At 39.2% G+C, this 26575-nt stretch overlaps 1 protein-coding gene across 3 annotated transcripts; it reads right to left on the bottom strand.

Moving 5' to 3' along the window:
• Nucleotides 1–125: 125 nt before the first annotated feature.
• On the bottom strand, nucleotides 126–26195 carry ift81 (intraflagellar transport 81 homolog). Of its 3 annotated transcripts, XM_054772754.1 has the most exons (18): nucleotides 25925–26195; nucleotides 25732–25835; nucleotides 25045–25225; nucleotides 24879–24968; nucleotides 23557–23622; nucleotides 23157–23267; nucleotides 20487–20571; nucleotides 19809–19972; nucleotides 19620–19715; nucleotides 18021–18167; nucleotides 10205–10354; nucleotides 8605–8733; nucleotides 7643–7732; nucleotides 6979–7065; nucleotides 6755–6826; nucleotides 3245–3330; nucleotides 2944–2989; nucleotides 126–2842 (listed from the first exon to the last, which is right to left on the bottom strand). In XM_054772754.1, exons 1-18 carry the CDS (start codon nucleotides 26066–26068, stop codon nucleotides 2660–2662), a joined length of 2031 nt encoding a protein of 676 aa, XP_054628729.1. In that variant the 5' UTR covers nucleotides 26069–26195; the 3' UTR covers nucleotides 126–2659. The 3 variants fall into 3 exon arrangements, with proteins under 3 accessions (XP_054628729.1, XP_054628730.1, XP_054628731.1); XM_054772755.1 differs by lacking the exons at nucleotides 23157–23267; nucleotides 23557–23622; nucleotides 24879–24968; ... (1 more) ...; nucleotides 25732–25835; nucleotides 25925–26195 and adding an exon at nucleotides 20744–20777; XM_054772756.1 differs by lacking the exons at nucleotides 23157–23267; nucleotides 23557–23622; nucleotides 24879–24968; ... (1 more) ...; nucleotides 25732–25835; nucleotides 25925–26195 and adding an exon at nucleotides 20645–20684.
• Between the last annotated feature and the right edge of the window lie 380 nt (nucleotides 26196–26575).

Raw genomic sequence — 26575 nt, 5'->3', positions numbered from 1 at the left:
CACCGCTCCTACGTAACTGCATGTGGACTCGCCTGATTGGACGAACTGTATCACCTGACCTCAAACCAGGGAAACACAAAAAACAGGAAGTAGCGAATTCTAGTGAAGCCACGTGTGTCCAAAGTGCGGCCCGGGGGCCATGTGTGAACCCCAGCTATTTTTTTTCTGAACTGTGGTGTTGACTAAAGAATACAATTAAAGAACTTCTTTCAAAATGACATTGTATAAGCTACAACACATTCATCCTCATCACATGAGAACATTACAAAGAAGGTAAAAAGGTTAGCATAGCATGCATATGTTGACCTACAGTGCTGAACAACGCAAGTTATTTACTTGAATTACAAAAACATAAAGCATTGCAAATTGTTAAAATAGTATTTTTGGTTAAAAAAAAGTAAAAAAAAGTTAGCATTGCATACATTGCTGAACAAATGTTACAATCATTCAATTATTCATGGATTTTCAAATGTAGTTGTATGTAAATGTACCAATGTACTGTCAGAAAAAATACTATTATTTCTTGATGTAAGATTCTAGTCATTTACTTGAATTCCTGAAAAGAAAAAAGTACCACAAATATTGTTTAGTCAAAAAAATAAAGTTAGCATAGCTTAGCATACCATTGGTATGTTGACATACTCTGCTTAATAAATGTATTAAAACATCCAAAGTTTTTGCAATATGGCCTTGTTTGCAAATAAAATATTTATGATTACCAATCAGTTGAGTGTTGTCCATTTTTTTGTCATTTGTGACGGTAACGGTGGAAAATGTGCCTTTTAAATGTGATTTTTGTTTTTGATTTTTTTAAGCATCATATGCATTATCACACTTTTATCCTTTTTGTTTCCAAAACCGCATTGCACAATGTAAAGTTTCCCTCACACTACAATTGCTTTTATATTGATTTTTTAAAATTCTTTCCTTATTTGCACTTGAGTGCGAACAGTAAGTAACTGAATGGCCACAATTTGTAAATGCATCCATATTGCTGTAAAGTCAGCGAGCATTAAGATAACCCCCTGCCCCGGCCCTGCCCTTTCGAGGGTATCATTGCCTGTAACTTGACAGGACTGACGTGTATAATCTGTTATCACATCCCTGTAAGGCCCTTAGAAGACGAAGGCGTTTTAAAAATAACATGATACTCCCCAGTTGGACATCAATGTGCACGCAATGTGTTTGGCACAAGAGCCCGAAACATTGACTGTCAACAGCAGATTAGAAAAAGACACCCTGAAATGATCTATGAAGACGTTAGTGGCATCATGAAGCATACAAATCAAGTACACCGGCTATTTCAGATTGACAAGTTTACTCAGTTGTTAAAATGTGATGACATTTTGCTAGGCAACTGAACTTCGTCTTGTAATTAATTTTAAAATAGTATACCGTACTGTACATGGAAATAATGTATTTGATTTTGTATTTGTCCATCTACATGCGATCCGATCAGGGTTTTATGCTGTTGATTCCAATACCAATCATCTGATACCTGACAAATAAGTAATTATTAACAAATAAACATTTGGGTAGATTGTTTTTGTTCTTTGCCTTCATTTGTGTGCTATGTTGTGCTCATTTGTCATTATATAAAAGGCATAAAGTCTGAATTCAAAAGTTATAATAAAGAAATTCAAAGAGTTCAAGCAATATTTTTGAGCGTTTCTAAGCTACTCAAAATCAGCTGGTGAGATAGTAGACCCCTGTCATAGTATCACCATCATAAGGCTGGGCACACTATGTGTTTATGTTCATTAAACAACCGCACACAAATAGTAGACAAGACATAATTAGTATAATGACAACAAAAGAGTAAAGTTGTCCTGTGACACTTGCAAAAGTTACTAAGTACGCCATGACCGTGATATCCATTTGTAACTTCCTTTGGGATAAAAACGAGCTCCCAACTGTATTGCTTGTTTGTTTTAAAAACAAAATAACACTGTGGTAAAAAGTCACATTTGGAGCCCGAAGACCAGAAGTTAGCCAGATAACTCTAGCTAAATGCTAGCTAGCTGCCCCCAATACATAGTGCAGCCAGTGACAGCTAGGCAGACTGTGTCAAAAGATGCAAGAATAGTCAAACTGAGATAGATTTGGTAAGGGAGTGATCAAACAAGCTGGCATCGATTGGCGTAGCCTGTGTCAAGCTCAATACGAGACGGGTCATTTTCTTGGCAACCTTACGTGACCCAGCAGACATATAGGATTTGCCGCCGCACGCTGATCGTTTTTTGTGATCGGCTTTGAAAGGCGTTTATCGGCATACATTGATCACATGTTGTTGTTTTTTACGGAAATCGGACGATATTGACCGGTGTCCGATCGATCACAGCATCCCTTAACAGAACATCTCTCAGTCATAAAATCCAGTCGTAAAAGACAATGAAATATATGAGCTTGTATTTCTTTAAATTCTTTCTGGAAATGTACAAACAACCAAGAAAGTGTCATCAGACAGCATCCAAAGCAACATAGACCTCCAAAATAAGCAGGAAACACACTCCGTTGCTAAAAATAGTTGGCTGCCAGTACACCACTTTGTATGCTGTTATCGCAGGACACTTAGTTCAAAAGTATATTAAGAATAAATAAGAATGTGTCATTAAGTATGGTGGCCCACAGAGAGTTAAAACTTTCCAGTAAGAAGTGCTCACAGCACAAGTCTATCTTCTCCTCCTTCCTGGATGACTTGACCAACGGATGCCTCGTTCTGCGCTCTTATGAAGCATTGCCTCTTGCACTCCATCAGCTGCTCCAAGTCTCTCCACATCTTCATCTGCTCCATGTTCACAGTGTGGTTCTCCCTCACCAGCTTCTGCTTCTCACGCAACTTCTGGATTACACATGTGAGAGGAAAAACAAGATTGAACACAGTTTGATAGCAGTACAAACGAATGACTTGTCAAATATAAAGAGAAAATGGCAACACCTCACCTTGCCGAGTAATTCCTGCTCTGCAATGTTCTTCATGTACACTTCCCTAAAAACACAAGACTATAATTCACATCCACACCGTAGCTAATTCAAAAGAACTACCGCTCTGTTTTCATGATGGTGTGGCTCATCATTACGTCCCTAATCAATAGTCTAGTTCCATTTGTGGTAACAATTTTCTAATACCTCTTTATGTGGAATGGCAGCAGCTCAACTGACTATGATGTAAGAAGAGCTCCCCGAGGGTATAAAAGGGCTTTCATCTTGCAAGCAGCTGCTTGGCCTGATTCTGCACGCTCACCTGATAGCCTTTTTCCTCTCCTGGACGTCAGAGGACACGTAGGCCTTCATCTCTTCAGCCGCCCGCTGTATTTGCATCTCAATGATCTGTGAAGAACACAGATGGGTTCACTAAAGAGGCAGGTCACTTGCACAAAGGCATCAAGGCGGGAGCCAGGAGGACCTGGTCTTCATTTACCAAGTGTGGTTCTTGAGACATGGGACGTTACTTATTTGGTGGGGAAGGACCCAGAGCTTACGTATACAGTAGATACTGTTACTGTCCACCCAGAGTTTGGGTTCCCTAACCCAACTCCTGAAGAGGGGTCAGACTTAGTTCTACGCTGGAGTTTCTACTGGGGAAAGAATGTCTTCAACCAAATGTGGGCTTATTAATAGTAATAGCCCCCCGGCTCATGACCTATACTCTGCATTGGAGTCTTCCCTATGAATGAGAGGGTAATTTCCTATCTGACTGATAACATCGGCCGTTATTGGCATAAAAATAGATATATTCTGGTGATAATGATATTGGCACCCGAGTGATGATGTGCTTCACAGAGCAATAAGCTTGCTAACTCAGTACAGTGTTCTCCAGAGGTATTGGAACAGTGAAGTCAATTTATTTATGTTTGCTGTTGACTGAAAACATTTAGTTTTGACATCACAAGATTAATATGAGACGAGCTTTTATTTCCAGGTATTTACATATGGATCGGATGCACGACCTTTGTTTGAACTTATCCATTTTTCATGTGAGCAAAAGTATTGGAAAACATGACTGACGTGTGTTTTGTTGCCCATGTGAGTCCTACTACATTGCTTATTTAATCAATAAATAGCAGCGAATGTCTACGCTCAGTTTCACATTGGGTAGGATGGGTTTTGCCTGTGTAGGCTGCATTTAGAGGTGAAAACAACATGAAAACCAGAGAGCTGTCTATGTGTGAAAAACAAGCAATTGGGAATCTTAGAGAAGATAGAAAATCTATCACAACCATTGCAAAAACATTGGTCACAGACAGTACAACCACTTGGAATGTCCTGAAGAAGACACCACTGGTGTACTAAGTAACAGACGTCGAAAAGATACACCAAGTAAAACATCAGCAGGTGATGACAGAAACATTGTGAGAGCCATAAAGAAAGACCCTAAAACAACAGTTGGTGACATCAATAACAACCTGCAGATGGCAGGAGTGATAAGACATAACATGATATTACAGTATATCTAATCTTCATAGAAGACTTCATGATATGGCAAATTTGCCAAACAGCACTGCGATGATCCTCAAAACTTCATCAGTCCATGGAACGTTTGTCTCAGAAATGGCTGTACTGGCTATGACCAATGTTTGTGCAATGGTTCTGATTCATTTTCCATCTTTCAGATTCACAATTGCTTGTGTTTCACCCATAGACAGCTCTCTGGTTTTCACATTGCTTTCAAGTCTAAATGCAGTCTAAACAGGCAAAACCTAACCTACCCAATCTGAAACTGAGCATTCAGTGCTATTTATTGATTGAATAAGTAATGCAATCGGACACACTTGGGCAACAAAACACACCCATCAGTCACATGTTCCAACACGTTTACTCACTTTAAAAATGGCCTGTGTTCAAACAAAAGGTGCTATCTTCTTTTTGAACATTTTATTTCTAGTTAAGGGAGATTTCAGGATTTTTTGTTTAGTTATGGTCTTAAAACTGATGAACAGCCTATTTCACTTTAATGCTTGTTTGCAATAAGTTGCTTCCTCAAATTTTTTTGTCTCACTCCCATTTCATCTTTTTGCATTTTGAAGCTCTACTTAGAACCTCATTAAGATCCAACAGTGCAAAATGTCAATTCTTGCCATTTTTCAACTGGTCTTTTGATCAGGAGTGTATATAGCAGTCGCTGCGTCCCTTTAGAAAAAGAAAATTTAAGCTGGTGTAGAAGTGAGAGTTAAGCTTGAGTGAGATCATCTATTGTGTGTCTTCCAGTATTTTTCCATTAGTCGTATGTAAGTGTTGTGCAACTCTGACTGTATGTGAGTAAGTGTGTTTTGTGGAGGATGAGTGTGTGTATTGGGAAGGCCTCTATAAGAAGCATTTAGAGGAGTCCCGATATTAATATTGCATATCTGTCCGATAGCAGAAAAAAAAGTTATTGGATTATATCGGCCTGTATAAAATCTACGAGATTGGCACTCCAAAACAAGCAGTCCATTCCAGACTCCGCGCGAGCACTTTTATCCAGCAGCAGCCCTTCTATTCAGGATGCAGAGCCCACGTGATCACAACAACAGCGTGTTCCAGCGTGTTTACCAAAGAGGAGGAGTGATGTCTGTTGTGTGGCAGTATTTTCCATTAAAGGCCAAAAAAGACGTTGCAGTTGAGTGCAAAACTTATCATGCACAAGTTTCCCATGGTGGCACAGAACCAGGGGAGCTTAATCCAACCAATCTCATTACGCATTTAAAAAATGTCATTAAGGTTTTCGCAGCACCATGGCTTCCTGAAACATCCAGCACTGTTTGACACCCAGGAGATGGCAAAAAGTCATTTGTTTATAAAAGAAAAAAGCCATGCCCTGTCGGAGGTGAGTAATGTAATGTTTAAATGCTTCATTGAGCACCTCGAGCCTTGCTACATTACGCCTGGCCTTCGCTACATTGTCAATTAAACTATACACCAGATGCGTAAAAAAAAAATAACACATGGGCAGTTTTACTCAAACCTACTGTTGCTGACTATTGTTCTCTGAGTGATATCACTTGATGAAGGGTTTTCTAACATTCCACGCGACTAAACAAGTAATAAGAGTAAGTAGGATTAGGGCTGATATCGAATCAATATCAGTATCAGTCGATATTCAAGGCTGCAATGCCGGAATCGTATCGGAAGTGAAAAAGTTGTATTGGGACATCCGTACTGACAATGATGCACTGAGCTATTGAACTGAAACTAAAAGTGTAATAATAATAATAATAATAATAATAATAATAATAATAATAATAATAATATCTAACAAATATGCAATTTGCCATGAAAGGGCTGGTTATGACATGAGGGACTAAGGGGTCTTGCTTTAATACTTCTAACCTAATATGTTTTGCTTGTCCACTGATTGTATTAGTTTAGAGTTTCATACTTTGTACTTTACCATGACTTTATACGGATGTTTGTGCCACATAGAAATGCGCAACTTATATAGTCGCCAGCATTATTTAATTGGATTCTTATTTGTGAATTTATTAAGACTAAACTGTCTTACTTGTTGATAGCAGGACGACATTGTTGAGAGAAAGTGCTAAAAAGGAATATGGCACTTTTTCTGTCACGTATATTGAATATTTCAATATTAGTCTTTTTTTGCACAAGCAGTGTTTATTTAGTAAAAGTAAAAAAAAAAAAAAAAAAAAAACAGTAAAAGAAGCATAATGTGTTCATTCATAACATGACGTGACCTTTTAATAAAAATGAGCTACGGGCGGGAAATGGCCCCGAGGCCGCACTTTGGACACCACTGTACTAAGCGATTGCTTGCCTCTGACTTGCAGTTGATGGAATGGTATCTATTTTCCTCCTGTGCTGCCTCCTCCCGCAGTGCTTTCACCTCCTGCCAATCACAATTAGAATCCATGTTACTGCCAAGAGAGTGTAAAAATCATTGCAAATAAGTATGCAGTATGTATCACACACAGCAATTCTCAACAGCAACATCTAAAACTCCACGACAAGAGACGGAGTACAGCAGAGGAGGAAGTATACCTGCTCCAATTTCGACCTGTTGCTCTCCAGACCAGCAGCACAACTTTCATACTGTGACTTCTTTTCCTCATAGTCCTGATTTATCACCTGGTATGAAAATAGTCCATCCACACAAAACAAAGAAATCAATTTTCCATGCAAAATCATAGCAAGACTCCAATTTCAACACTCTCCGTTTATAGTATCACTCAAAACATGGCGTCACTTTGAGCAAGTTAACCAACAATAGCCTCTTACAAAGTCTATTTCTGTCTTTCTGCTGCAGCGTTTCATTGGTAGATATTAGCAGAAGATGGAGCACATGTAGGAAAATTTAATCCTATGCCTTTAGCAGAGCAATGTGGAGGGGCTTTCCCATCAAGCTTTTTCTTTCTGGGCTATGTAAATGACTGTTAAAGTACCCTGTCATGATAATGGACAAACAAAAGACCAGCAGGATTCAGTAAAAGATTTGTCAATGTAAACCATTTGATCTTACGGTTAAAACTTTGTCATAGTTTATCACCACTGTATGGCTTAAATGGTGTTGTGTCAATATTTACACACACACATACCCATTATTTATTCAACATAATAACAGTCTTTATTTTTTTTAGTTTCAGTGATCTTGTGTGGAATATGTATGGTAGATTATATGGTTGCACTACAGTCCAGCAATACTCACCTGACACTGCTGCCTCAGTGACCTCAGCTCTTTGATTATTGGAGCTAGGGCCGACTTCTTCTCTACGATCATCGAGTTTAATTGTTTCACCTATGAAAACATGAAGTCAACAATCATGAGGATTTTTTTTTCTCTTCACATGCAAATTGTAAAATATATATACAGTGGATCCCAGCATATACAGTATATACACGTGGTTCAGCAATCATGCAAATTTTAGGCTTGATTAAAAAAAAAAATATTAGAAAAATATTTTAAAAAACCCTGCCCATTCACGCTTTTCTTTCCGAATATAGGTCGTTTTTTTGCGAAGTCACCCTAAATTGGTAAAAATGTATAAATACGTGATAAAGAATAAAAAGTACAGCATAATATTGCAGCATACAAGGGGGGGCTCAACAGCTCTTCATAGGCTAACTGAGAAGGTATTATGTCACAGCTATGAAACTTAGTATGCATTAAATTCAACCTTTCCTAATACAAACTGCAGTGTTCCTTTCAGATAAACTCACATCAATATCTCAGGAATTTGAAAAGTAGTTGTACAGTGGAACATTGGTTAGTAACGTCATTAATCCGTTCCAGAAGGTCCGACTTTAACCGAAAGTCTGTGAAAGGCAATTAAGTCAAAACGGCCTAGAAAACTGACGAAGGGGGTCCTGCCCACAAGTACTGTATGTAGTTGCAATTGTTGCTGTGCACAACTGTGGCTTTGAACTGGTTGATCACCCTCCACATTCTCCGCATTTGTCATCATCTGACTATTTTCTGTTCCTCAACATAAAAAAATCGGACCGATGACGAGGTCATATCCGCTGGGGAGGACTTTTTTTGACAACGACGGAAGATGTGTGTGGAAGGCAGGGGAGACCGGTGTTGTGTTTACTTACAGTAATAATAATCAACTTAATACTGAACATATTCTGATCCAACCTCAAGTGTTGCATTGAAGTATTAGTTACCATTTCAGACATATCGTCCAGTGTGCGGCCCTTCTTTTCATCGAGCTCACTTTTGATGGCCGACACCCTCTCCAGTTCCTCCTGAGTGTTGCTGTAGCCAGAGATACCCTTCTCAGCCTCCACAGATTGCTTAAAAACACACGAGAAAGAGGGAGAGAGGTATGGAAAGTTAATGAAACACAAAAAGTAGGAAGAATCAGATCTTATTTAATCCTACCCTTCCTCCATAGCTATTCTTGATCATTCATTCAATAGGGAGAGAAAATAATTGAAAATGTTTGATAATAAATACAGTAGATAGTTTATGCCAAGGCGATGCACGGTTAGTTTTTTTATTGGTCCATTGTAGAAATACAAATAAATCAACTAAAACAGCAAGCAATGGGAAAAACAGAGCAAAAAGGCATAATCTACAGATAAAAAGATGAAATGTTGACACTAATAACTTATAATCGCAAAGCTTTGTCTTTAAATATAAAGTTTTGAGTGTTTTTTTTTTACCTTTTTACAAAAATAAAAAAAAACATATAATAATATTATGTAAAAAAAAAAAAATCTAACATTATATAAAAAGTGGCCCCCCACATCCTTTGATTTTCAGTATGCAGCCCCCGGTGGAAATTAAATTGGAATTAAACCCAAAATAAGCAAATATGAGTAAAAAACACTACAGAGTAGCTTGTGCAGCTATAAAGGAAAAAGAGGAAAATAAAAGATGTTATAAAATAAAAGATACATAACCAATTTGCCACAAAACTTGTTGATGACTTTATGTAACAAATGAAGAACCCATTACGCTTTCATTTTCTATCTGGACAAAGTTTGGGACACGGGAATGTATTGCCTTCCGGTTCATACAAACAAACCTGACAGAGAACCACAAGTAAGGAACATACCTATCAACCCTCCCGTTTTGCCCAGGAAACTCCTCTATTTTTCCATTCGCTTATTTTAAAAGCAAATGTTGACAGATATGGTAAGGCAGTCCACAATTTTCTTTATGGTTCATTTATGTCATTGAAACTATAATACAAATGTTACTCTTAAATTTACCATGAGTCGTGTTGTACCAAAAGGCGTTATGGGGAAGATAGCGCCCTTCTGCAGGTTAAGAGAGCTACACTACCCCGTCACATCCAAAGGATGAGGCAGAGAACTGTCATAGCTCAACAAATCCCAGCGAGGGATGCAGAAAGAGCAGGGGGAGCAGATGCAGCCGTCAGAAATAGAAGCTCCACAAGGCTTCTCTCAGACCGCCTATCAACAAGTCAGGTGCTGGGACCACAAAGAGGTGTGAAGCCATTTCCAGGAAGCTTACAGCACGCCCGTGTTAGCACAGCCCGCTTGAATGGGGAGATCAAATACAAACAGAACATTTTGACAGGGGTGGTCAATGCACAGTACACAACAAACAGTGGAGGAGGGCTTGAGTGCCTTGCTCAATGGTAATTCAGCATTGCATTCCTTGTGGGAGGAAAAAGAGCATTTCCCTCACTGATTCATTCACATTTCCTCTAAGGCAGTCTTCAATGGGATAGCTGCCCTATTTAGGAGAGTATGATGGAGATTAAACGCCACAAAAGATAATCTGAAAAGTTACCAGTTTCTCTTGGACAGCCTCATGTCTCTGCTTAAGAATCTCTTCAGTCCGTTGAAGAATTCCGTACTCCGCCTTCAGCTCTGCAATTTCTTGACGTTTTTTCTTGTATACGGTTCCCTTGCTGCGCAGTTTCACCACTAAACGTTTGAGCTACAAGGGAACAAAAGAGATCATTTAGTGTTACTTTACTAAAAAGGTCAATAATACATGTGCTAACAGCAAGGGATCTCTTTGGATGATTTTTAAATTGTCACTCTTACATGCAATCTAACACCAAAAGGAAATAACTCAAAATTAAAATGTGTACATGTAAAAAAAAAACAAAACTGGAGAAACCCTGTAGATTAGGTGTTCAAAGGGCGGCCCAGGGGCCATTTTTATCCAGAAGCTAATTTTTTTTGTGGTACATTCTAAAGATACATTTAAACAAAAAAACAACGGCAAACATTAAAAAAAAATATTATGTTGACACTAACAATGCTGATAATAATACAGTAATCCCTCATTTATCGCAGTTAATTGGTCCCAGACCCAACTGTGATAAGTGAAAAGTAGGATTCCTTATTTATGAATACAATATTTTCATAGTTAGAACATAGAAAACCTGTTTACAACCTTCTAAACAGGCTTTTTAACATTAGAGCCCTATAGACATGAAATAACACCCCCATAGTGTATACAGTGGTACGAAAAAGTGTTTGCACCCTTCCTGATTTATTTTTATTTTTTTTGCATGTTTGTCAAACTTTTTATTATTAAGGGAGAAAAAAATCCAAACCTACGTGGCCCTGTTAAATCATAACTTAACTGAGACTAATTGAGGTCTGTCAGTCTGGAAAAGGTTATAAAGCCATTTCTAAAGCTTTGGGACTCCTGCAGTGAGAGCCATTATCCACAAATGGCAAAATCAGGGGTGAACCTTCCCAGGAGTGGCCAGCCAACCAAAATTACCCCCAGAGCGCAGCGACCACTCATCAGAGATGAAAAAAGACCCCACAAGAACATCCAAAGAAATACAGGCCTCACTTGCCTCAGTTAAGTTCAGTGTTCATGACTCCACCATAAGAAAGACACTGGGCAAAAACAGCCTGCATGGCAGAGTTCCAAGACGAGAACCACTGCTGAACAAAAAGAACATTAAGGCTCGTCTCAACTTTTTCAGAAAGACCCTAAGACCTTTGGGAAAATACTTTGTAGGCTGACGAGACAAAATATGGTAAAATATGGTGCAGCAGGACAATGATCCAAAACACACCAGCAAGTCCACCTCTGAACGGCTGAAGAAAAACAAAAAGAAGACTTTGGAGTGAATTACAACAATTCTGCAAAGATGAGTGGGCCAAAATTCCTCCACAGCTATATAAGAGACTCATTGCAAGATATTGCAAATGCTTGATTGTTATTGCTGCTAAGGTTGGCCCAACTCATTATTAGGTTTAGGGGGCAATCACTTTATCACACAGGGTCAAGTAGTTTTGGATTTTTTTTTTCTGCCTTAATAATAAAAACTTTCATTTAAAAACTGCATTTTGCGCTCAGTTGTGTTGTCATTGACTAATATTTAAATTTGTTTGATGATCTGAAACATGTGCCGTAAATTCCGGTGTTTAAGCCGCACCCACTAAATTTAGAGAGAAAAACAGATTTCTATATATATAATCTGCACCGGACTATATGACACACATGTCTATGTGAATTGTGACATGCACGAGTCCGCGAGGACCAGGCAGCTCTTGATTTGATAGGATCCAATAATGAGCTATGAAAAAACACAACGAGCTTGTCAATCCATTGAAATTACAGGAGGTCATTATTCAGTATAACAGGTGTCATTTCACAAAGACCGCTAAACTCATCACACAGCAAGTTAACACTCAAAAAGTAGCTAGGAAATATACAAGTACCAATACAAGTTTAAAATGGAAAAAAACCCAACTATTTTAATGTTTTCCCATAATGCATTTTGTCTGAGCACAGCATTTCATTGGAGGATAAGCGGCATAGAAAATGGATGGATGGCACTGCAATGCTGCCTCTGTTCACCAGAGGGAACCAGAGGAGCCCAGAGGGAGGCTGACATCATTTCAGCGCCTCGGCAAGCACCAATGAATGCTTTGCTTGGACACAATGCATTCTGGAAAGAATTTTAAAAATTGTTGTTTTTTTACATTTTAAACTCAAATTGGTACTGTTTTTTTCTTAGGCACCTTTTGAGCCTTATGTTGCCGTGTGATGAGTTTAGTGTTCTTAGATGACACCGTGAGTCAGACTGTTACATTGCGTAATGACCTCCTGCGATTTCCAATGGGTTGACAAGCTCATCGTGAGTTCGCTGATAGCTCGTGATTGGCTCCTGCCAAAGAAAGAGCTACCGTTTCCTCACCGACTTGCGAGCAGCACAGTATTGAAACGATTAGTAGTAGTTCTAAAGTAAAGGAGATGTCACGAGATTAGCTGTATAAGCTGCAGGGTTCAAAGTTTAAAAAAAAAAAAAATAGAGTGAAGCCACAAAATTTGGAGTGTGAAGTGGTGAGGTTTTACTGTAATGCGCTTTGTCAGCCATAACACAAAGCTGAGCTGCTGGCTATACTGATATAACTTAACATATTGACATCGGATTTGTTTGGGCTTGTTTACAAAATTAAGAGTATCAAAATGGTCCCTGTATTTTTAAAGTTTGGATACCCCTGCTGTAGATATTTGTAAGTACCAGTGAGAGAATTAAAGACGTTACTATACATTTGTAGTAAATAATCATTTTCGGACCAATTAAGTGAAATTGGATAATTTTCTGTGGCACACCAATGTGCCGCAGCACAGTGGTTAGGAATCACTACCTTAATGATAGCAGTCCTATCCTGCTCATTTCAGAGGCTTTTAAAATATGAATTCCAGTGGGGCACTATAGTGAGTTTCTTAAAAAAAAAAAAAAAAAAACTCAATAAATCTCAAGTTGTGTACAGGGTAAATCTGCATTCTTCTCCCCTTGGTTGACCAAACCGTAAACAAGAGGAGTAGTGACTATGAGGTAGGTCTTTAGCTCAACTGAAAAGATAAAAGCCATTGCTGTCTTACTTCACAATTGTTAGATACAAAACAACCACACACGGTAATGAGAAGTGGTCATAAATTAAAAACACACCGACTTCCACATCATGGAGAACAAGAGTACAAAATGTCAAACATATACAGAAGAAATGTATAATAGGGTTGTTTGAATTTATTTTTCCCAATCAATAACCTGTTGGATGTTGACTCCAAAAGAAGAAAAGCAACAGAAACATTTCAATTTGTTAACATGCTGTCCAACACATGTGAGATAAAGGCCAGAAGAGGAAAGGGATTAAACCAGCAGCAGAGGGGAGCCCGTGCCCTGCTCTGACACTCGATCTGTTCAGCCAACTATGTTCAACAAACAGCTCCATCTGGCAGACTCGCTGCTGCTAGTGGATGTTGAGTTGGCCCCCTACCCCGAGTGTCTGTCTGTCTATCGGGACACAGTGAAACTCCTCCACAATGAAGAGCAGCTATAAATGAACAAGGACACATGAGAACAGTCCCAGAAATCACAGAATGTGCTTCACGTCCTTTGGGGACCCGAGATGCTTGATGTAAGAGAGAGCGGGTGGAGGGATGGTTCAGAGAGTATATTGTATGTGTATTTTAGGACATCAAGGGCAGACGTGGCTGAAAGAGGACTTAACAGAGCAGAATAATACTCCATAGTCTTCCGAACAGTGCGTTCCCAAAACCACTCCTGTTGTCAAACAAGCAGCTCAGTCGTAACACACTTGACCACTCCAAAACAAATTGCACCAACAAGCCAACAGCGACACAAAAGAGAGCACGGCATCATTGCAAATGAGAAAGTGCACAAAACATTTTTTGGGCTAATTCACATTTTTGGGCTAATTAACTTTCAAAAAGTCACAACCAAAGCAGGGTTCCTACAGATTTGACATTTCAAATTTCCATTTCCATTTCAAATTTCTCCAGACTCAGAAAATAGATGTGTATCATTAGAGCTGCAACATTAAATTGATGAATCAATGATTAACCGATTATCCAATTAATCGACAACTACAAACTAACCACTAATATTAATTTCCTTAGTCATCCAATGAAAGCAGACTTACTACCTATGTATCAGACTAGGGCTGTCCCACCTACTCATTGAGTATGAACTGATGAAGCCTGCTAGGATGAGAGGCGAGATGTCTGCTAAGACAACCTCAACAGTCCAGTTGCGATCGATTCAATGCCCTAAGAATACAATGATCTGGATGAATGAGAATATTCACAGTAGGGATGCTCTGATCGAGTGGGTACCCGAACAATATCGGCCGATTTCCGTGAAAAAGCATCACATCTGGCTCGTACTATTGCAGCATGCAGCCTGTAACGAGCGTCTCTCACCCACTTTCCTTCACACTGTGCAGGAGTGCAAAACCCAAAACAAACATGTCTGCTGTGTGGAACGGCTGCCACAAAAAATATCTCACGGCATTTGAAGAACAAACACTTGACGGAGTATGTTGAGTTTGAGGCTCACGATGTGATCATTAGTCAAACGGCAGCTAATGTAGCCAACGCTGGACATCACTTGTCCGTACGTGCGTGACAGTCAGAAGCCTAAAGCAAATAACCCGAAAAATAATGAATTCATCGGACTAGATGACCAGCCTCTCTCAGCAGTGGACGACACCGGGTTTGGCGACTGCTCTCTCACTTGGAGCCCCGCTGCATGATACCTGGAAGTCCTGCTAGAACGCCATCAAACTATATACTCTCATATTCAAACTCTCCTTAAATAAGGAGAGTAAGTTTCATGAGTGATCCATGTTCTCTTGAAAAAGTAAGTCAAATATGTTTTTGTCTAAAAGAAGGTGACTTTACGGTTCCCTTTTTCATATCACATAGCCAATAGCAAGGGTGCAACCAGGAATTCTGGGCCCCATGAATAAAAAAACAATCACATTGGGCGGCCCCCTTTTTATTTTTTTAATAATTACCTATGTTTTGGGCCCCCTGGCAGTCAGGGGACCTTGGAACTGTCCTAACTTTCCCCCCCCCCCCTTATACAGCACCCCTGACCAATAGCAGTCATCCTAAATAAACTTTAAAAAATTACACTATCTTTGTGATCGGTAACGGACGATTTCACTCATGGATGATCGGTATCGGAATCTGCAGCATAAAACCATGATCGGAGCATCCCTAATTCACAGGCTTTGGACAGGTGCAATACTACAGTGTGCACGTCTGATGCCGCTCATGGAGGTCCAAGGAATGCTCAGGTTGTTTGTGTGTATACTCAGACACTTGAAAATTTGAAGGAACACTGCTTGCAGCTCTAGTATTCACTTAATACATGCAAACACTGACACTGTATTGTGTCTTTCAGGACAGTTATAGCATAATTAAAAAAAAAAAAAAAAAAAAAAAAAAACGTAAAAAAAAGGTACAATGTTGATGTGCCATTGAAGCAGAGTCCATGTGCAGTCCACTTTTTGTCTATATCCATTTTGCAGGAGTTCCCTGCCGTCATGACAAAAGCCCACCTATCAACCAACAAATCGATGTCACAATTTCACTGGCTGTTCAATTTGTCTGTAGTCATGAAGATTGGATGTAATTGGCCTGAGCTACGTAGGTTAGAAGAGGGGCTCTTACACTTTTGCGTACAGAAGTTAATCGGAGAAAACAGTTTTCTAGTGAGATGCAACCAAAAGTTCATAGTTCAGAGATCATTATGTTGCGTGAAGTGGCTAATGCATCCATACTCTGCCAATTCTTGATGAACAATATTTGCAAAAAATGTGTGCATCTGATGAAAATGATCTGCTGTCTGCAGCAGCAGTTAGTATGTCTTTAACTATCTTACTAGAGTACATTTACTGGCTCACTGTCAACAAAATAGGACCATTTTTGTCAAGAGATTTACTTGCAGTTGAAATACTGTGAGGCTTCAAACGTTCCGTGGGTGGGCCGTTGGAACAGGGTTAACCTGTGTGATGTGCTCAGTAGACAAACGCTTCATATTGTTCCAATCGGTGATGAGCAGATGCAGCCGCCCCTCTGCAGTTTGTGGGTGGCATGTGATGACACAACTAGCAGAATGGAAAATACTTATGATAAAAGTGATCATCTCCACTGTGCTTGATGGCCCCAAACTATGGAGGAGTCTAGATAAGCAGTGTTGGACAAAACCTTTTTGATTAAACTAAATCCAACGAGATCCAACGACCCTCTTCATTACTACAAATACAAGATTCTAACTAATACATTCTTGGGGGCTCTCCACTGCTTTGCTCAGGTCTTTGCTTTCTTATAATAATGAGAATAAACATGCTGGCAATCCTTTTGCAATGATATTTCAATTCTATTCACCATTTGCCAGAAGCAGAGACACCAGCTGTTTATTTCTTGCTGCCAAAGCATCTCCTTTAAATTTGAGTAATGCAATGTCTTAGAAATTCAATGCCAAACCAGGCTGTCCATCAGCTGTGTCTGCACTGATGGCGTATAAACTGTTTGTTATGCAGATTTAATCAGAGGGAATTCACCCTCTTCATCCACAGCAGCTAGTCAGAGCTGTCAAGAGTCAGAAGAAAGCCAAGTATGTGCACCATCCGCAAGGATTGACAGCATCCTCACAGCACACACAAAAGATCAGGGAGACAGGGAGACACCATTTTAGACCTGCCGTGACACTTCACCTCCTCAAACAGGCTGTAAAAAAAACACTTTGGCACTTTATCATTTGTTTGTGGCTCTGTGGTTTTAAAAACCTTTAAGATAGTTTATAAATCTGTCAAAGCTGCCACAATGTATGAACCAATTGCAGCACATCCCCACCTGGGTTCAGCATTCGCTCTCCTGCATACTCCCTATTAGGTTTGTTTTCATGGTAACTTCAATAGAAAGTGGTTTGATGGTGCAATGTGCAGGAGGGACACAGCACCAAATCTAAAAAATACAAAAAAAACATGCAAAATGAATATATGGCGGTCCAAATTTAATTGTGGTGGGCCAACACAAATAAATTAATGTATGAGAAAGACTGTAAAATATTGTATAATGTAATTAACGTGTAAACCCGAATTTCCAATGTGTTTAATAAGTGTGAGAGGCATATTACAGTATATGCCAAAAATAGGCATTTTAAGGTTTTTTTTTTAATGGGTGTTTCCATTATTAAGAGAACACATTTTGATTTATATTGTGCATGTAGGAAATAAAGTACCTTTATCTTTCCTTTAATGAATGCATCAACAAAAAAAGAGGTGATTGCATTCCCAGGTTTCATTCTGAGACGTCATTGCTTGCAAGTCTTTTGTTCTGCAATAAAGCCTTAGGACAACATTTTAGGCCACAAGTGTGTTTAAAGTGTTTAGTTGTGTTTAGTTAGGAGAGCACGTACACTAAAGATGGAGGGAAAAGTTGACTTCCAGGAGTTTTGTTCTGGATCTTCTCAGTTGGATTCTATTAATAGATCTTTATGGGAATGTGGGGGGGCGAGTGGGGAAAGGGGATGAGTACTGTTAGACAGTGAGCAGTCTGTGTTTGGATAGGAACAGAAATAGCTTCTTGTTTTCTTTGGTTTGAAAGTGAATGAAGTGTACACTAAAGTTCATGTGTGATACATCTGTTATCAGTCACCTCAAGCAAACAAAGAGAATTGGACAGACAATAGTTTGCTCATCTTCCCAAAAAACAAACATCAAGCGCATCCATTATGAATAGCCCCACACCAAAATAAAAAATTGTCTGATAATTGATGGCTGTATTAATTTTTTGACAGGCATAGGTGTACCTCATCACCCCGAATGACCTCTTCCCCATTGGAGGCCCGTGCCTGGTCGGTTTTGTGTTTTAGCTGCCGTTCTGCTGCAGCTAACTCCTCCCTCGCTTCCTGCAGCTCTTCTGCTTTTGCTTCCTTTTTACGGATGATGATGGATGCCTGCAAGAGTCACATTACAAGGGAAAGATAATCAAATGTGTTTTAGTTTAGTTCAGTTTGGTTTGTTTCAAACATGCATACAAAGTGACACTGAATACATCACATGTTCACAATTCACAATTCAACATATCCAAAAAGGAGTAGGAAGAAGCAGAGCATAATTTAATCCTACCCCCTCTCGATATCACAGCAGTCTCTAATTCAGTTACAGGTTTGTTCACTCTTATTGTCAATATGCACTACTCACAAAATGTGTCACTTCTCAGTGAATTTTAAAACCCAGGGGAACCGTGTGAGCAACTACTTGTGAAGAGATAAGAGACACTAAATTCAGGGCTCTCTCTGAATCTTAATTATTTTGACACTTTGGACACTTTCTATGCTTCCAAATCTGTGGGAAAAAAAAAAAAATCTTCCAGGATGACTGTGCTGGACACTCCAAAAAAGGCTTCCCAGAAGACAGGAAGCTACAGTAGCTACAAAAAGAGCACTAACTACATATTTCCTTCATTTTCAGTTCTTGCTGATAGGATGGCCATGTGTGCCAACCTTTGCCCATATATTCTACAGTAGATGACCGCACAGTTGCAATTCAGCATCCATGGCCCAGTAAATTTGCGGATTTTTGGTCAAAATGCACATTTTTCTCTGAAAATAGGTTGGGTTTTTTTCCACAGAAAACCCATCTCGTCCACCATAAGTCAATAATAATTTATAAATTAGTGATAATACAGTTAAAATGTTAATGTTTATGTCTTTATGTTTCGCTGATAATGTTTTTTCCGTGTTGAGATTTAGCACAAAAGTTTCCTGACACCTGATCTAGCACTAGCCTGACGACCAGGCTAAAGGCTACACTGTGAATGCAATTTCATCTGTTCAGGAGTCATCTTACACTACCATTCATTAGTGGTGAGTGCCTATACATTTCATACTTTAAAATGCGTTAAGTGTGTGAGGAATATTTACCTAAACTTGGATTGTGTCGTGAGTGAACAATGGCAGTTGAAGAGAGAAGGGGAGGGTTCTGGAGCTGAAGCTAACTGTAGCAGTTACATTTATTGAACATGTTAATCCAAAATCTGAGGAGAACGTCAATGTCAATTTAGCAGGAGGGGTCAGAGGGGACAGGGGAGGGAGCCATGGGTCAAAACCAGACATTTTTATGGACCTATCAATAACTTGTGGTTTTTCACCATTCACTTTTGGTCCCGGAAGGTAAACCCTGTGAAAAGTGGGCATTAAAACATTAATATGCGAACAAATCTACATAGAATGGGACTGCACCGAGCAGCTCTTTTACAGCTGCCTTGGAGCTAAATTGCATTAAAATGAATAAATAACCCAAGACAGGTTTAAATGACTGTCTACTGAATCTCCATGAAACACATATGGCAAGAAGAAAGATGCCATAACCATATCAGAAAGAAAATAAAACCTTAAAGCCAGCACCTGCTGCCTGTAGAGGGTTAGCTTGTCATCTCTCGGGTCGCTTCTCATCATCTTCTTCTCAATCAGCTGATTTATCTGGGAGTCAACTTCTTTAATCTGTCAAAAGATGAGCGACAATAACGCCATAACTCAGCTAAAGCTAAAAGTATACAGGACAGACAAACTTCAGAGTAGCATCCTGTGCCAGACCTTGTCCCCCAGCTCCAGGAGATCACCGTGGCCCAAAGCAGGCTCTGACGCCACCCTCTGAAGGTACTGCACTGTGCGCCTGAGAACCTCCAACTCTTTGGGCAGTTTCTCAGAGACCATGTAGGAGTTGATCTTGATCTCCTCTTCGAGTCGCTTCATCAAGCCTTGGGGAGACAGAGAGCTCAATGCAAGGAAGTCCAAACTTTTTGTACTTGCATTGTGCTCGTTTGACTTTTTCCTCATTTTTGTTGTGTTTTTTTTGTAATTGTAATTTTTTTAGAATGTGCTAGGGGCCAGTAAAAAATGGGCTGTTGGTCTTACTTTGGACACCCTGGCTTAATATGTTGGGAAAAAATGTTTTTTTTAATTTCTAACATTGACACTGACTGCACTTTCCGCCACCGATCTGATAGGAATAAAAATACGCACAAATAACAAAGTGATGCAGCTTCTTCCACTGTGTGTATTACACATGCCAACTGCTAATGTGTAAATCTCCCTTCCAGCTTAAGTGCCTGACGCAAGTCAAGAACAGGGGAAGACATTCAGACACTACAGTACTGTAGATCATTTCATTTTGTAGCAGTTCAGAGATGACTAATATCAGAGGGGCTCATGAATGCAAGCCTATCAAATGAGACCCCCTAAGGCTGCACTTTCTAAGAGAGCCAAACTTACTATCCGGACTGGCATCAGCTGCAGCCTGTCGCATGTCCTTCAACTGCTGTTGCAACCTCTGCAATCTCTGCTCTGCCTGAAACAGCTGAACACAAGCCATTGATTAGTAGCTCCAAGCCAATGATAGCATTTAGAAAAAAACATGCAAAGTCTCATACAAAGTTTGTTCAACATGATCTAAAACAATTTGTATGATTCCACTTCTCCGTGATGACGTCACATAAGGTGGTGGATGTTAACGCTTCGTGCGCCTTCACCTTCTGCTTCAGGATGTCCCACAGGTGCTGAACTTCGCCTTCAGCTTCCTCAGCAAGTCACTTGTCATCTTGGAGGTGTGTTTAGGCTATTTATTATGTTGGAAAATTGCCATGTGACCGGATTTCACAAGCGAGGGGAGGGTATTTTTTGCTTTGTCACAGTGCATGTCGGAATTTATGTTACCCTCAATGAACCACAGCTACCACCACCTTGCTTGACGGTAGGCAAGACACAGTTATCTTGCTACTCACTTATGTTACCAGCTATTAAGACAATTATGGCTGTTTTTTGCTCTAACGATGCCCCAATTCCAATGTTGGGTAAGGCTCTTGGAAGGCTACAATTGACTTTGTTTATTTTAAAATATTTGTACACACCTATTCCACCCTTGAGCTGTTTGACAATTTCATGGCATCATAGAAATGAGTTTGCTATTCTACTCTTACCATGACGTATGACATATGGCATCAGACTTTGTGACTCCTATGAAAAGGTTGTCTTCCTTTAGATCTCTGCTCACCATTACTCAAAACAGGCTAGACTTGTCACAACAATGGACTGCGTACGCAAGAGCGAACATTCTGCCTTTATGAAAGTAATAATGCTCCGCTTTTGATTTACACTCGGGCTATGTAAAATACTGTACTAAAATACTGTATTCTGGCCCGAGCAATAGTGGTGTGAAGGCCCTACTGTAATTACTGTTTATTATTATTATTTCTACTCGTACATGTCTTTGCATTTTTGGGGGCCTAAACATGCACAAAAACAAACTCAAAAGTTTGCAAGGAGGTCAGGCCCGGTGAAAAATGTGTTATTTCAGGACTACCGAACATGAAGCCCCAAAAGTCACTCAGTAGCGCCTCCTAGACATTTGAAAAAGTATAAAGTAGTCCCTCACCACTTCGAATTTTGAAGCTTCACTCTATCACAGTTTTTCAAAAATAGATTAATAAATCATGCCGTTTTGCGGTTGAATATGGTCTACTATTAGTCAAAAATATGCATATTTAAGCAAACGTATACATATTTTTATCTAAAATGAGAATCTTTAAGCATAAAAATGGCTAAATGAACAAAAATACAAATATAAGGCAGTCAGAAGACACATTCAAAGATGTTGCAATGATACGTAGTGTTCTGTGAGACACCAGCATCAGACCACACTGTAATCCCAGGGGCTACTGTTGCGGCTGTAAACCACGCCAAGCTAAAACTCACCTCTGAACCCAGGACGTCAGTTCCTGCCCACTCTCCCCACTGAGCTCCCCTTGCACCAGAACACATTTATAGCAACACATGAGTCTTTTTTATGTCTTAAATAGCTTATTTTCTCTAATTATGTCTACTATATTGGCTAATATGAATGAAAAGGTGACTTATTTCATGTCTACAGGGCTGTAATTTAGAAAAAAAAAACATATTTAGAAGGTCGAAAACAAGTTTTCTATGCTGTAACTACAAAAATATTCAATTTATGAATAAGGAATCCTACTTTGCAGAAATTTTCTTATCACAGTCGGGTCTGGAAACAATTAACCACAATAAACAAGACATTACTGTATCCCTGGGGTCACCAACGTTTTACCTTGTGATAGCTACTTTTAGAAAATGAAAATGGCCACAGGCTACTCATTTTTGTAGAAATGATTTTCATACCTTATTTCAACCCAAACAGATCAAATATGCTTGTTTTACCAAAACATTCACACAATGCTGGTATTTACAACTCACATTTTATTTTTCAGAATACATTTCTTTCTAGTGTTCTCACATTATTAACTGAAAACCTGAATGAAAAACAGGCCTGCGGGCGCCTCATGTGGTCGTTGGGATCTACCTGGTGCCCACGGGCACCACGTTGGTGACCCCTGCGACCAGTTTTTCACAGGTAGTCGCCAAATTTTGTGGCGACGTGACAGGATACCAGGGTTACTCATTCTAGGAAATTTGACCAAATGAGTCCAAATAAAAAACACGGATACAAGACCGCTGGGAGCTTAAAAACTTTAAGTTTAGACTTACTTGCTGAACTCTGAGGTGCATGGGGGAGTGTTCAATGCTGCCTGCAGCTTTATTTGTGGTTGTAGTTTGTAGTGGGGCAATATAGCAAACTGAGGCGCATATTCATTGATAAATACATTCATACTGTATGTTTCAGAGAGAGAGAGAGAGAGAGAGAGAGAAAAACCCTCCATGCTCTTTGGTGACCTTACCTAACAACAGGAGACAACCCCTACAACTAGCACAATAACATACATATTGTTAAATTAATCCCTTTAATCACAATTGAGCACCTGTATATCATCTCAGGAGGTGAGAGGACATATGTTGTTTCAGTGTAATTTGTATGAAACAATTATCAAGTGTAAAGCTGATAAAACTGTGAAAAGGTTTGAAGAACATTTTTACTTGATTCTTTTGTTCTTGCTTCTGGTGAGCTAAATCTTCTTCTCTCTTCTTCTCAACTCTCAGCAGTCTGGCCTGCTCCAGCATCTGTTGATGGCTGGATACTGACTCCACCTAGTGGAGGGACAAGAGCACAAGAAGCTGTTATAATAAAGTATCCCAAAATAACCACACACCTCCTGCAGAGTCAAGTTACGCCTTTTTGGAATGGTTGTTTCGTGTAAGATCAACAGCCCATTACTTTGCTGGCTTAGTAATACAACTTTACAAGCTATCAGATCCTTGTCAGGGCCACTGGAGAAGTTGATAATATATAACCAGGGTCATGTTTTCATTCCTCTGTCAATCCTAAAGCTTGCCAAACATTGCAAGAGCAAATAGGGCCCTATGTGAGTTCCCTCACCCTCTTCTTCATCCTCTCCACACGTTTAATTAGTGGGCCTTTCTCTTCCTCCATTGCAGTAATATCCTTTTGGGAAACACACACAAAATGTTTTAGAAAAAAGTATCAACAGATATGAAAGCATTCTATGTACATCTAAATTATTTCAAATCAGACTACTTCATATATTTACAGTATACCGTCCATGCCTACTTGTTTTTATTTTAATGTCATTACTTACTTAAAAACACTTAATCGTCACCAGACAACCGTGAGGTGCAATCACGGACACGCCCAGTTTAACAACATCTTTATTATGTCTGTACATGTGGTCTAAATAAACAGTAAGACAAAGAAAAACAGTGGATATTCTTATCGCTCACTTCGTAACTCTTACTGCGGAAGTACAATTAGCTGCATTTATGTATGCGCCGAAATCCCAGATAATACAATCCAAAATGTGATTTCAACTTAAATTATATGGTGTCTTTGAACGCAACCCCCATTGCTCACAATAACATGGTTAAAAGTGTGATTCAAATGTTCTGCTACTGGAGACTAGCGTTAGGCAAATAGATTTTCAGGCATGTGTGATATCTTTTAGTTTGATTTCAATTTTCAGTTCATTTGGAGCTGTTATTACATACAAGTACATATAATCTGTCATTTCTATTAATAAAATACAGTAAATATTGACATTTTTCAGACATAGTTCCAAAGGGTGATTAATCATGATTAATTTGAAAACTGTGATTATTCATGATATAAAAATTCTAATCATTTGACAGCTCTATTTTTTATATTACATTTATTATTAACTACTTTCCCTATTTTATTAGAGTTATTACATTTTTACTTTAATTTTAACATTCTTATTTCTTCCTTAGCCTTAACACTGGACAAACTATATGCTTTTTTATTTGCAACTCCTATTTGCTTATTGGTATCTTTTTCAACACCTTTCTTCATCACTGCCTAATCGATATCCATCATTTATTAATGAATTTATGTAAAACATTTTACAGTACATCTACAGTGGTGTGAAAAAGTGTTTGCCCCCTTCCTGATTTTTGATTTTTTTTTTGCATGTTTGTCACACTTAAATGTTTCAGATCATCAAACAAACATAAACTGTACTCATTTACTATTACTGTTACTCATCTAATTTTTTGAAAAATATTTATTTTAACATCTATTTCTTATAAATAGAAATAAACTAAACCATAAACATATTGATTAGAGGAGGAAAAAGTACAGATTGTGCTTAATGGCTCATCACCAGAACGAATAATTCCTATTAAACAGCCATTGAGATTTTTTTTGTTTAAAAAGTTGTGTTTTACCCTCCTGATTTCTGCTGTGGAGAAGCCTGACGTTCTCAGCTGCTCACACTCCTTATGGTTTGTCTTAAATGCCTCCACCAGTTCTTCATACTTGGAACACACACACATATGCATTAGCTCGTTTGCTGCCGAGGTTATAATTGGCCTTACAATTTGTGTAGGAAACCTGATGATAGGTGTCACTGATGACGTCGTCAGCCAGGAACTCTGCAGGAACGTCGAGTTTAACAAGAAAGCGAGCTAGATAAGCCCTCTTCTTCAGCTCTGGGACTCTCTGCAGCAGCCAGTGCAAAATGGGATGCACTGCAAGTTTGCTGCCAATCACCAGACCTTGTCTGAAGCCGCTTCTGTTGGAGGCAAAACAAAAGTAAGACATTTTATGATCATGCAATTGAGTACCCCACTTTTACACTGCTGGCAAAAAAAGGTCACACAATTTGAGATTTAATTATGGCGCACATGTCCCCAAGGTTGATCTCAATGGCGTTCAGGTCTGGACTCTGTGGTGGCCAATCCATGTATGAAAACAATGTCCCTGCTGCCCTTGCTCTCTGAACCACTCTTTCACAATTTGAATCCTAGCATTGTCATCTTGGAATATGCCAGTGCCACCGGGGATGAAAATAAATCCATTCATGGAATAACCTGCTCACTCAGTTTACTGTGTGTAGGTAGTTAGCTGACTTAATTCTTTAAGCACATAAAGTTTCGGAACCTAGACTAACCAACTGAAGATTCAAGATTCAAGTGTACGCTTAAAGTAGTTAAATCCAGGTGGTGACCTTTTTTGACCAGGCATTGTAGAAAAGTCCTTTAAAACATCCGATCTTTCATTTGAATTGCAACAACTTACAGATCAGACTGGTTGCCAGGGGGGTTGTATTTTAGCATCCCGAGCAAAGAACACATTCTCTTGGCGGTTTGTTCAGGCATTTCCTCGCGAATATCAATAGCTTGCTGAAAAATAAGATGTCCTCATTCATAACATGGCGATGGTGTGTGTGTGGTACAACATCAAGTTATGTAATAACTGTAAGATTGCTTACCTTTGGGTCTACTTCAGCTAGGACATCATTTAACACCTGAAGCAACTGCATCGGCTCGAGGGAGTCAAACGTGATGAGATTAAAGTTTTTCCTTAACGGGTCTTTGTTCAGTTGTTCGACGATGAATTTCAACTGCTCACTCATCTTGTTTCGATTGTTGTAGTTATTTGACGAGTGGAAGCTATCACAACTTGTGTCTTTTCCTTCTCGGCTAACATCAGCTAGCAAAACAATCGCCGAATCGAAAGACGTAATGGTGCGTTTGGGTACCGAGGAGGCGCTGGAATTTGTGCTACCCTATTATCATTCATTTTTTGTGCGTCCTGGCAGATCTCTTTCATGCGTTACATCATACGTAAAAAGTACGTGTGCTCTTTCGAGAGATGCATTTACAAAAACATGAGTTCGATTTCTATATTCCATTATCTAAATGAAAAACAAACTACAATACTTTATGCTAGTTTTTGCTATAATAGACTGTATAATAGGAAATGCATGTAACAAACTCTTTCAAATACTGTACACGCTAAACGTCACAAAAAGTGACACGTGGTTGTATTTACCAAATCAGATGACGGAAGACAGATAAACGCGTCCAAGTTTCCTGACTGAAAACTCAGAAATCCTGACTCTCAAGTACAACTGTAACGC

This window comes from Dunckerocampus dactyliophorus, chromosome 4 (genome assembly GCF_027744805.1).
Source record: "Dunckerocampus dactyliophorus isolate RoL2022-P2 chromosome 4, RoL_Ddac_1.1, whole genome shotgun sequence".
In the NCBI taxonomy this organism is placed as follows: domain Eukaryota; kingdom Metazoa; phylum Chordata; class Actinopteri; order Syngnathiformes; family Syngnathidae; genus Dunckerocampus; species Dunckerocampus dactyliophorus.
Note: the sequence above shows the minus strand (reverse complement) of the source record. Positions and strands in the feature narration are given on the sequence as shown.

Bases quoted from the DNA above. Each gene is read 5' to 3' on its own strand.
- ift81 (XM_054772754.1), bottom strand. From the start codon at position 26,068: ATGAGTGAGCAGTTGAAATTCATCGTCGAACAACTGAACAAAGACCCG. The intron at 6,827-6,978 runs GTATACTTCCTC...TGTGATTGGCAG, and splicing joins ACAGGTCGAAATTGGAGCAG to GAGGTGAAAGCACTGCGGGA. The intron at 2,990-3,244 runs GTGAGCGTGCAG...TTGTGTTTTTAG, and splicing joins GAGAGGAAAAAGGCTATCAG to GGAAGTGTACATGAAGAACA.